The following is a 12,570-nucleotide window of genomic DNA, read 5'->3' as shown; positions in this document are numbered from 1 at the left end:
TGATGGAGAGAAAATGTAAGAGCCAGAAGCATTGGTGTGGATCATGAAATGTCCACGACACAGTTGTTTTCCACCCTTCAGCTATGGTAATGGAGCTCTTTGTGCGCATACATGTGTGTGCATCTATTTATACACCGCATACTTGACATACCAACCATGTCCCGTATAATAGGACTGAATGCAGTACCAGAGATGTGACTAATTGACCTGTGCTGCTGCCTGCATCAATGTACAAATGGCAACCATGTTTAGAAAAACAGACATAATTAACCTCTGCCATTTTGTGTCAGTTTGAAAGCTTGTTATGTAACACACACGCGCACACACAGCCCCCGTATTCCTTTGGTGTCCATCTTTACCACTGTCGGCTGAATAGATCACACTGCAAGGCTTCAATCTCCTTCAAATCAATCACAGTGATGATTCTGTGAGAAAGGAGAGATAAAAAGCCGACCGGAGCCTGTCAGGGCTATGAGAGCAGAGGACATCAATGCCTTACTTAGACAGCTAGTCTGAAGGGGCCACTTCCCCAGACAGGAGGACAAGACGGAGTTCACCTGCATTCAATACAAAGTTTTGCCCCACTCTTGTGGAAAAGCGATGCGAGAGAGAGAGTCGCGAGCTGCTGCACTCCCTGATGTAAATGTCATCTGGAGAAAAATCAATTTCATGATTCATTCAAGAGGCCAAGACTTACAAAGTGGACAAAGTTGCACCATCTTTTCCACTACAGCGTCGTCCTCCTCGAGAATGACAGGTTGCTCATGTCCAGAGAGTAAGGATTGGATTTTTATCTTAAAGGTGCTCCTGGAAACAAGTGAAAAGTTTGGATAATTGATTTGTCCTCCTCCTGTGGCATTGTTGCTTCTCATTTCCAACACAGCATGAAAGGCAGAGAAATAAAAACATCTTAGCAGCAAATCGGCCTCACCATGGCAACAGTATTGATCAACCCTCCTGGGTCCTCAGAAAAATCTATCCCTCATGTCAATTTTCCTGCATTAACAGTTCAGCAGCTACTCATGTCCTGAATAGACAACCATGATATTTAGCATCTGGCAATAAAATCTACAATCACTATTTAGCTTCCCTGATGATTCATTTATCACAGGGGTAAGACACAGAATGACCTGATGATATTCACGGAGAACAAAGTGGGCAGTAGGACGACAGCACAAAGAGAGGTCACTGTCCGCAGGGCTGGAGGTGTAAAGATTTCACTTTAAAGTGTGTTTGATTTCTTAGTTATGGAGAATATCGAGTGATCAAGTGTAGTTTAAATGGATTAAGACAAGAAACTGAATGTAGCTTTTTTCCCCCGCTTTGATTTGTGAGGGGTAAATTTTTTTTAGCTTTGCTTCTTTAATTATATCTGAACAGGTGTTCTCGCAAGCGTTTGATGCTTTTGATTCTTTTGACTGGAATCATTTGATACTTGATGGATTCCAGCTGAAAATAATGTCAGATAGCGTTCTGCCACACAGTGATCAAATGGTGTAAAACTAATGAGGGTAAATGGGCTGGACGGTCTCACTTCTGACATGTATTGATTATGCAGTATCATGTGGCCTCACATTCAATTTATCATCGTTTATTATAAGCCCTATCATCACCACCAGTACCACATGAAAAAAATAAAAAGAGGTGTGTTGAAGGGCAAAAAAGGTTCAGAGGAGGACTGAGTTCATCGTGTGTGTGTGTGTGTGTGTGTGTGTGTGTGTGTGTGTGTGTGTGTGTGTGTGTGTGTGTGTGTGCAGATTTGACTGTGGTGGTTAAATCCACTTTTCTGACAAATGGAAATGCAGAGTGACGGACGTAGCTGCATGACAAGTGTCAATCCACAGATTCACACATGGAGTACACCTATATGCCCACAGCCTTACACTTACAGATGTGCTTTTACACCTGGTGTGTGGAGACAAGAGGAGAGGGAATAAAGAAACCTCTTCACTTCTATTAAAACCTCTTGATTTCACAAACACATGCATGTTCAAGTTGCACAGCTTGAAATGAAAGGGAAAAAGAAAGGAGGAAGTCTTGCAGCATTCGTGCTCTGCAACAAATAACAAGTGTGTTGAGGATGCTTCAAAGTATAACTGGAGGGTTTCACTAACTTGGAACGATAAAAATTTAATTTGTTAACTCGGCCTACAAAGAGTGAGAAGGAACCGAAGCCAGGCTGAAGGTTGCGGTGGGGACCATCAGTCTAACAGTCCGGCCAATGGAGCTATAAAAACCCCAGAGGATGACTGCTGTAAAAAAACAAGAGTGTTGCGTGTGTGTGTGTGTGTGTATGTGTGTGTGTCAAAACAAAAGGAAGAGAGGGGGGCTAAAAGCATGTTAAGCACTTTGATGCAGTTAAACAGCTACTTACAGCCCAGTCCTATGGTTGGTCTAATTGAACTAAAACAAAACACAAAATGACAAAGACTGTGGGCTGCAATCTGCAACCACAAATCATTAGCAGCAGAAGCATCAGCAGCACTGCAGCTCTGATGATCCTCCCTGGCGTTAACGCTCATCTCCACATGAGAAAAAACTGTAATAAAGTCTACACATTTGCAAAAGCATCTACATGGTATTCCAAGTAATTAGATATATTTTGCAGTGGAGATGTGTTTTAAATAATTAATCTGCTGTATTGGTGGCCCTGCTGCGTTTCTCATTCCACTGCAGCACCAGCAGTGGGTCAACACTATCAGTTGACTCTCTGCCAACAGAAATAGAGATGTTTTCCCCAATAAACCCAACCTCAAACTCAATTTGAAATTAGTCGTGCAAATTCATTCCATTTACTCGCAGCCATCGAGCTCAATTAGAGTGCAAAGAGTTTGGAACAAGCTCATTTTCAAGAGGGGGGCCCCCTGCAGATAAAGGCAAGGCAACTCAACCATAAATCCAAGCGTTCAGGTTCAAAACAATTCATAAAAAAAAGAAAGAAAGAAACGCCTGCAGTCTTCCCCTACAAGAGGCCTCATATAATCATGTGCAATCACATGAAGCGGGTCTGTTATTCTCAGGAGGGGGTTGTTGAGTTTGGGTGTGATTGTGTCAGGCTGTCAGTGCCCACTCATCCAGACTCTGGAGTGAGACTGGAACAGACGGGAGCTGTTCTTTCAGCACCACCGGGGACAAGCAACAGCAAACTCAGCTGTCTCATCCGCACAGTGTAGTGGAGGGGAAAACCACCCCAAATCAAGCCCACCTACGTTTTGTTACAATATTTTAAGATGGAGAGAAGCCTGGATAAAAATTAGTCATAACATACATCTAGAAAAAAATGAAGAGAAAGTAAAAATATACAATATTTAACCCAATATCATGTGAACAACATCACATTTCTTAGTTTATCTTGTGTTTTTCTTTTTAAAAAACATTTTGTTATATGAGATACGGTGTTGTTAATTACTTAAGACATCCCTGTTCTCATCTGCTACCACTTTCACATTTCCCTAAAAAGCAGATTTTACCAGAAGTCTGCACATATTGTAGCTCCATCAGTGGAAAAAAAACAAACAAACTCTATTTTAAAAGCTACCCAAACTATTGCACACGCACAAAGACTTGCCTGAAAGAGGCGTAGGATGTTGGCAACCATAATCGATACTGAACTCGCCGAGGCTCCGATGACTCCCACCACTTTTTCAGGCTTCACAAAGACAGGTGGCTCCCCATTCGTGCACCGCACGTCGGAGGTGTCCTTCGTGATCAGGGCTTGGACGAAAGTTAAAGATTGCTCCAGCGCGTAGGTATCCCTCGAACAAGTGTCCAGCACCCGGGCGCCTAAGGTGATGTTGGGTAAGAGTTGCTCGTCCTGGTTTATTTGGTCCAAAGCGTACATCATGGCCTCAAGCCGCTGGATGCCGTTCTCTTTTTTCAGGTCCCCGCACGGCATGCCATCAGTCCCTCTGGCGTGCACCGGGAAGAGTCCACCGAGGGTCAGGTGCCCCTCAGTCCGTATTGAATGAGGTGCATAAGTCTCCTGAGGCAGAGCGAAATCTATCACTGTCCTCATGAGCCAAAACACTCTCCATATGGAGCTGAGCTTCACATGTAGAGCCATGATCAACTTTTAGGGAGGATGGAGACTGCAACCCGCCGAAGATAGAACCAGAAAGGCAGAGAAGTTGTTAAAACGAGCCCATTCTTGTCACCAGCGAGGAGATTCAACAAGCTGAGCTGAAGAACCGAGACGCAGTAAATGGCTCAGACAAACTGCGCCCATCGCTTTGCTGCCAGGAGTGAGCGCTGCAGCTTGTTGAATAGCGAAGCCTCAAAACGGTGATTCAGTTCCCTCGGAACGGGAGGCTACATCCATAAGTCAGAAAATATCAGCAAAAAGAAGATCAACAGCCACCGCAGAAGAACTGGCCTAATCTTTTGTCCATTTACGCTAAATCCAAAGAAAAAAATACGCGAGTGGAAACACAGCGCTGCCGAGAACTGACATATCTTCACAACCTAATTCAGCAAATCTATCGAATAAAACACAGTAATGTTTTTTAGGATTTACCTCTAAGAATCAATACTTAGATGTTAGGACCGGCAGAAGTGGGTGACATTCTTCTTCCTCAAACCAACTCCATGGGAGCGCAGGGATGGCTCGGTCGGCTTGTGGTTATCTGTCTCCTCATCATCTCCAACGGTCTCTCAACAAAAAAAGAGAAAAGATCAGCACGAGCTGAAATATGTGTCCACTGAGCAGAGGACTAAGAAAAATCCAGCTAATAAAGCCTCAGCTCTTTCTGTGTCTCCGCAACCGGTCGCATTTATACAAAATGAATGAGTCACAGCGAGGGATTCACTGTGTGCGCGGAGTTTTCAGCCCCCTTTTCTCTCTCTCTCTCTCTCTCTCTCTCTCTCCCTCTCTCTCTCTCTCTCTCCTTGCGAGACGTCATTCAGCTGAAAGAAAAGAGAAGCATCACTTCATGGCAAGGTTTTCAGGAAGTTGGCGTTCAGTGTCTTCAGACATCGAGAGATGAGAAGGTAAACAAGACGAACAAACAGACTTTAATAGTACGACAATTGTTCCTCTGAGTGCCTCTCTGCGCGCCGCATCTCAGCATTCATAATCTCATTCTCTCTCCTCTACTTCCCCTCCCTCCTTCATCATCCCACTCAAACACACACACACACACACACACACACACACACACACACACAGAAAGACAGAGGGAAAAAGTCTCTTTTCTTTAGATGTTGACGATGGCAGGCGTGAAGCACAGATCTGTGGCATTATGAAAACAGCAGCAGAGCTGCCTGTTTTGAAGGGTTTCACCCCGCCGACTAAAAAGTGCCTTTCCTGAAATAGTTTTAGATTCATTACTGATGCACCTTTAAAACGGAGGAGAGAGATAGAGAAGGAGGAGGAGGGAGGAGGGAGGAGGGAGGAGAACAGACACGTTTGGAGGGTCCAGGCTGGTCTCCCAGGCAACCCTTCTTCAGAAGACACTCCTGATTCATCCTGTGCATCCCCCCCCCAAACACACCACCCCACCCACACACACACACACACTATGCTGGCACGCATGCTGGCACACAGAAGGGTGAGAATTAACCACACCTTTAGGAGCAAAAATCCCTCACATCTTCCTAACAAAACACTATCATCACCAAACTATTTAATTGCACAGATGGTGCTTTTACAAACAGGCAGATTATGATAATTTGCTATCATGGGCATGCATTAGCCAGAGACTCACTTGGCAATTTGTGGCATTGATTAAAAAAAAAAAAAGAAAAAAAAAAAAGGTAGTTTGTGTGTGTGGTGCAAAAATTAATTGTTAAGCTCTACTAATAGCTGCTGCTGGTTACAATGTGAGAAAAGGTGACGGCTGAGCGCTATGTAGATACATAATTCATGCACGAGCCTTCATTTTCAAGTAACCTTAGAAAGTGACCACTTTTAAAATCAGCCACCACACATCCAACAATAGCATCCACACAGGCTGCTGTTGTTGGAAAAATACAGCAGCACTTTGGGAAACAGTCACACAGTAAATGGATTACAGGAAAGAACAAAAATTGGCTAAGTTGGTCGATCTTTGAGTGAGAAACAGCCACCAAGGGTTGGTTTATCGTGAAAATGATTACGAGGCATACAATCCCTTTTTATGAACATGTTCGTTCCATTCGTTTCTGTCCAATTAAAAGATTAGAAAAGGCGATGTAGCTCTAATTGAAACATGTCCTATTGACATTACAGGCTTGGATGGACAAATTTCTGATTAATTGAATTGAATAGAGATTAATTCAAGCCTAATCCTGCCATGTAGTGTATTTATCTCCATTAGCTGCACTGATTGCATGAATATTGTTAAATAGGCAAATCGTTTATGTTCATGTACGGGTGTGTTAATGTGGTTTTGGGTGCACAAACTGCACACTGAGGCCGAAAATTCATGAGATGCACCAAAAATACATCCAAGGAAACTGCGTGGGAACTGCTGGGAAGAGACTGCTGAGGAGAGAAATGAGGGATGTGAGATGGGAGGGAGGCAGATGGCCTCCTCCACTGCGAGCACACTGAGACAGGCAGGCAGGACTGTAAAAATGCGGCAACAGCCCCCTACAAATGACACCCTGAGAGACTGGTGTCGCCACGTAAGACACTAATTCCACTGCTCGGACTCTACAGTCAGAGCCTGACTCCCACTTACACTGTCAACGGAAAGGTTACTTTTGAAAAATGGGGCCCTCACTGTGATTTAATTCACTGACTAACCCCAGGAAGAGGGGCTTTTCCCCGGGGGAAGGCTGTGTGATTTAGACTGAGATTACACTTCGGTTTGGATGTACTCTCTTTCTCCTTCCTAACTTTCACACACACACTCTCTCTCTCTCTCTCTCACACACACACACACACACACACACACACTCGGATAAATTCCATTTCAATTTCATCATTGGATGAAGTGGAAAGCAACAGGCAAAGACGAGCTAGAATGCATCCTGGAAGAGGTGTATGTTCAATATATAGCTGCCCAAACAAACAAACACAGCTGTGGTTTCCATACACCAGGGGTTCACTACATTTCTCTGCATCCCAGTAGATAAATTATGGGTGTTCCTATGAGAGACCAGTGCTCTTGTTTCAAGCATTCAATAACACGTCTGCTCAATGCGGTCTTCTTTTAAGTCAATTACAGGGCTGGTATTGCGTGCTCTTTTCAGGAACGACAAATCAAGGAACAATAAAAAGTCAACCTTCAGGACAAGAGGCAATAAGGTTTCCTTTTGGGCTGACACTGGGCACAATGGGGTCTGTCTGTCAAATTAATTAACCTGGAAACCTATTTAATTCCCAGACTCAAATGAAAGGGCCGTCGTATCCACAGGAAAGAAATAACTCCAGAGCAGGAGGTAATTGCATGTCGAGGTGATTTGTTCGAAAGCACGCAGGCCACCAGTCTGTTTGGAGTCATGCATACTCTGTGAGGGGTGAGGTGTTAATGTTAGATCAATGTAGGGGCAATGTTAGATTAGCAACATGAAGGTCACTGAGCTGCTGGGCTCCCATGTCTCATTTTGTACCATCTGCTTTTGAATAATAAAATCAGGCCATTTTCGTTTTTCTTCAACACTCTTAGCTGAATCGGCGCCTGTGAGGAGAAAAAAAAAAGAGAAACCTGTATTGTAATTCTACAGGCACGCTGTATGAGAAGACAAATTCTTACCTCTTTTGCTGTTTATGCCCAAGACGAAGCAGGTGCACTGCAGCGAGGACGATAGACTCTCCGCGCTCTCAATTATGATTGTAATCCATCTGTCATACCTGCTCCCTTCTAATTATGTCTCTGTAAAGACGCCGTTGTGAGCTCAGCACCCATTCACACTCTGAAATGTGAAAGATAGACAGATAATGCACAAGTGACCACTGGAATACATATCTGCAGCAGGCAGCTTTGTAACAAGAGACTTTTTCTCCTCAGGCTATCTTTAAAACTCATTGGTGATATGACAATGAGTCTGCTTAGACGGTTATAGACAGATGTGGCCTTTGAGATGAGCAGAAAGTTAAAGTGAGGGAAAAGAAAGGCAAAAATATATAAATATAAACCCATAAGTTCTGCTGTTTTTCTTTCTTACAAATATGACAAGTACCTGATTACGAGTCCGTCTGGAATCGGTAATGATCTGACATATTATATGTGGCAGTAACAGGGCCCAAAGGTGCTGACCTCCAACCCACACAGTACTGAAATCTTCCAGAGGCACTATTAGTGTGTGACTGGGGCTAACTTCATGGTCCACTGGACTTACGTGACAAGTGTGCGCAGCTGTGTTAGTTAGCCAGGAGGACTTTTGCCACAAATTTGATTGTGATAGCAAATGCTTCTCGCCTTGCGTCTGTTAATTAGCTGACCTTCTGAGCCTAGCTCTGTGAATTATTTGATCACAAGTGTCTTCATGGTACATTGTGATGGAGGATATTTTATCCACAGTCTTTGTGAATGACTCATAGCAGTCCCTCTCTGTGTGTCTGTGTGTGTGGGTGGGTGGCAGGGTGATGTGACATGCCTGGATAGAGAGACAGGTACAGATGACCAGAGTATCTTTCATAGCTATTTCTCTGCCAAAGGAAAAAGAATATATAATATAATATAATGTATATATATATATAGAGAGAGAAAATAGCGTAGGAGAGTGGGGGTTTCTGGCACAACTTCACCTTCCTACAAGGTGCAGAAGAGAAGGGAAGAAAACCTAAAGAGGTCAAAACTCCAGCAGCACTTTAAGTCTACAGAACTAACAATGAAGTTGTTGTATATATACTACAAGTGTTTCTAATGTTTTAGCTGTGAAATGTGCACTTTCATACCGAGACTCACATTAGATGAAAAGATCGATGCCACTTTCATGTCTGTACCGTAAATGGGCAGCTACAGCCAGCAGATAATTAGCTTAGCTTAGCATAAAGATTAAAAAACTGAGAAAACAAGGAAACCTGAAATCACCCCTAAAACTCACTAATTAACACTTCCTGTCTCGTTAGGGTGATCTGTGCAAAGAGTGTAAACACAACAAGTTGTGTGATCTGTTGTTATGATTATTTCTTGGCTGGCTGCAGTGACTTCCTGGAGTCTTGTCGTCACTGTGAGGTTGCCAGACAATTAGCAGAGAATCCATTACACTTATTGAGAGTGTTATTGATCTTCTCAAATGAGAATATTTCCCCAACATGTTGAACTTTTTTCTTGGAAAAAAAAAGTGGAAAAAATCTCCAGTGTCAGACTGCTGGTGATTTGCTGTCTCTGTAGTCTCACTGTTTAAAGACACAAGATGATCAGCATTAGGCATTCATGTTTAATATTGATCAACCCATCTGAGCAACAAGGCAAATAAGCCTGATTCCCAAAACGTCGAACTATTCTTTTAATGAAGCCGCATGTACTAATTAGTTTCTTGACATCTGTGAATCAACATGCTGATAGCTTTCCTAATGAACAGTTCCTCATTAACTGAATCAGCTGTTGAGCGAGACAAAACTAATAATTACTTGTTAATTCTAACTTACTTAAATGATATTTATTGTTTTTTATATCATCTTTGTTTTGTGCTTTAAGCGTCATCATTTTTGCAGGGAATTCTAGAAAGAGATAAAAAAAACCTACACCGTGATAAACATCAGGACATTTTATCACGTCAATGTTTAGATCTAAGATTACAGTTTTTACTCAACAATGGCTTCTTCTTGTTTTGGAATTGATTTCAATATAGGTGTTTTGCACTTCACTGAATTCAGCAAGAGGGCCAAATGTTAGCATGTTTAAATTGACCACTTTGGGCGGATTAAAACAATATTCACGTTAATGAGGACGCTAACACGGAGACACTGCACATTCTGCAGATGGACATCATAACCTCATCAACCCTTTCACTTTGGCAGGCATCCTAGTTTGTTATTCATTTCAATTTATGCTCTGGCAGCTGGTCACATACTAACACAGACAGGTTTTTTTTTTTTTTTTTGCATTTCACAAGCCTTCAAACTTGCTCATTGTATTATTCCACCACAAATGAGCCCATTCTTCCATTTTTCATGTGAACTTTACACTCGGAAATATGTTGTCATCGAGATTGTATGAGTGCATTATGTCGGTGCTGCTTGAATTAACTGCAGTGCTGCTTGTGTTGCAAATAACATATTTTCTTCATTTTACACAGCTCATTACCATATGGAGCTGCAAGCAAGGACCGCTGTGGAGGGCAGGCCTACTTATTTCAGATAAGTGCCCCTGCAGTCTTTACCAGAGTTTGAAAAGCATTCACAAAAAGGTACACACACACACACACACACACACACACACACACACACACACACACACACACACACACACACACACACACACACTTTTTGAACAAGAATTAGCTTAGCCTGACTGCTTGCCGCTGTGCAATTCATCATGCACATGAATTAATCTCTCTCACTCATTAGGTGGGAAATAATTCTGTTACAAATTACCGCACATAGCTATCACATAAGGTGGAACGATAAATCATTACTTTTTTGTACAAAAGCCATCTACTTGAATCGTCACTCATGGTTATGGTCTCCTACATTGTGCGTCACCTCCTTTAGCTGGAGGCCGTACTCAATTAAAAGACGTTCAAGTTAAACTGCTCCCCATTTTGATCATGTGCAAGCCTGAGGAGCGTTTGCAGCCTGACAGTAATCCCCCGGGTTTATCTGTTCTGTATGCTCGGTCCCTCAACAGTCCCCAAGTATACCTCCTGTCTTTCAACCATGGTCTGACTCTCTTTGGACTCCCCATGGCCCAGCTGTCCCATAGGATCACTGTGTCTAGAACTGTGGGTCACAAAAGCTTCCTTTTCCCCTTGGGCTGCTGCACAGTCGGTACACTGGATGCCTTTTTTGAGACAACACAGCTGATCTCTGGCAAGTAGAGGGTGAGTCAACGTGACGCAATGAATAAATTCATACCTATTGGGTTATAATAGTCATGGCTTCTGTTAGATGCATCATTGAGATGAGGGGAGTCATGGTCAAATCAGGGTCCCTGTCCCTAAGTGACACCTTCTCCTGAGGAATCACTGCTCAGAGTGAAAGAGAGGAAAAGCAAGCACAATGTGTTTACAGAGTTTGGAGGAAGAAATGATTGTGTATTGTAGCATTTAATGGGTGCCCAACAGCGTAGAGAGAAAGTGAGTCCTGTCGACACAGGGCACAGCACAATACAGACAGAGCAAAATGGGACTTCTTATGGCTGCTCGGGGATTGAATAAAGCCCAGTTCATTTGCTACATATCACGTTTTGTTACATGGTTTCCGACAATTCCTCATATTTCATCCGTGGAGCTGGCAATGGGCGTTTTATATCCTTCCTATTTCCTCCACCTTTCAGCTCGCTTTAAGCTCCTCCATGTCATGATGGTGTTTTTTTCCCCTTTCGGAATTTCTCCCTTTTTGCTTTCAAGCTGAAAATCAAATCTATAAATCAAAGGCAATGGGAGAAAGACACGGGGACTGAAGGGCATTTAAATCCTTTCAGAGTTCCCAAAGCTTCAGAGAGGGAAATAAACAGGAAATTAAAATGGAGCTCGAAATGGTAGCAATCCCTCTTTTCAGGGGATTGAAATCAGGTGCATTTCTTAGTGCATCTTCCTGTTTTATATTCTGTTCTGTTGGGAATGGATCCTCTTCTCTCTTATTAATTTCCTTGAAGAAGGGAGGGAATTATTGTCTTTAAGAAGTGCCAAAAAATCATAAAATATTCTTTTTTCTAAATTGTTTTGGAGGTTTTGAGTCACCAAAGGAAAAAAAAACCCTGTTATTTTTAATGTGCAAAAAAAACAAAAAAAACAAAAAACCTTCCAGTGCCAAGGTGTTCTTTAAATTGTATCCCATATGGGCACAATCTTTCTACTGTATGTCATCAGGTTGAACATCCTACAACTGTGTCTGCTCACCTGGCTGCTGGACATACTGAAATATTGCTGCTGAATAAAATTGTTGGCTGACCTTCAGATTGAACTTGATTTGCATAAAAGCATATGATTATACAAGGTGTAGCCACCACTGAAAAAAAAAAAAAAACTAATTTGTTCACACTCGACAAGCACTGACCACATTATGAATGAGTGACTGACCACAATTTACCACTGGCAGTCTGCAGCCACGCTAGCACCTCTATGAGGATGGCACAGCGGTGCTTCTATCTTATATCATTAGTTATGTGGGTATTTTGTCATAAATAAAGCATTGATAGATGCTAGGCGAAAAGTTCTGATAAGGATATGCACATCTCATCATGGCACTAGATGAAAAGTCAGGAGATCACCCAAGTCAAAAGGATACACTCCCAGGGAACCATGAATGTCTGTCATGACAATCCATCTAGTAACTACTGAATCAGTCTTATCTGGAACAAAGTGGTAGACTGACAGATGCACTGTGCTCTCCTTAGTGCTACAGCACAAGCATAACTAAAAAAAATGCCACTGGAAGTCTTTAGAGCCTTCAGACTTTGCACTGCCACCCACTAATTTGGATCCCATGAGTCCAGTGTGCTGTGAGTTATATTTTCCCTCTCAGAATTGAGACATTTA

At 42.6% G+C, this 12,570-nt stretch overlaps 1 protein-coding gene across 2 annotated transcripts in view; it reads right to left on the bottom strand.

Moving 5' to 3' along the window:
• Nucleotides 1-4,845, bottom strand: part of LOC104935569 (metabotropic glutamate receptor 7) — a 60,819-nt gene extending 55,974 nt beyond the window's left edge. Inside the window, exon 1 of one of the 2 annotated variants that reach the window (XM_010751430.3) lies at nucleotides 3,569-4,845. In XM_010751430.3, coding sequence (XP_010749732.1) covers nucleotides 3,569-4,063 — 495 coding nt within the window. In that variant the 5' untranslated portion in view covers nucleotides 4,064-4,845. The remainder of the gene's footprint in view (nucleotides 1-3,568) is intronic. The other variant, XM_019258572.2, reaches the window with a different exon arrangement.
• Between the last annotated feature and the right edge of the window lie 7,725 nt (nucleotides 4,846-12,570).

The sequence above is a fragment of the Larimichthys crocea genome, chromosome XV, assembly GCF_000972845.2.
Source record: "Larimichthys crocea isolate SSNF chromosome XV, L_crocea_2.0, whole genome shotgun sequence".
Classification (NCBI taxonomy): domain Eukaryota; kingdom Metazoa; phylum Chordata; class Actinopteri; family Sciaenidae; genus Larimichthys; species Larimichthys crocea.
This window is presented reverse-complemented; position numbering and strand designations above follow the sequence as displayed.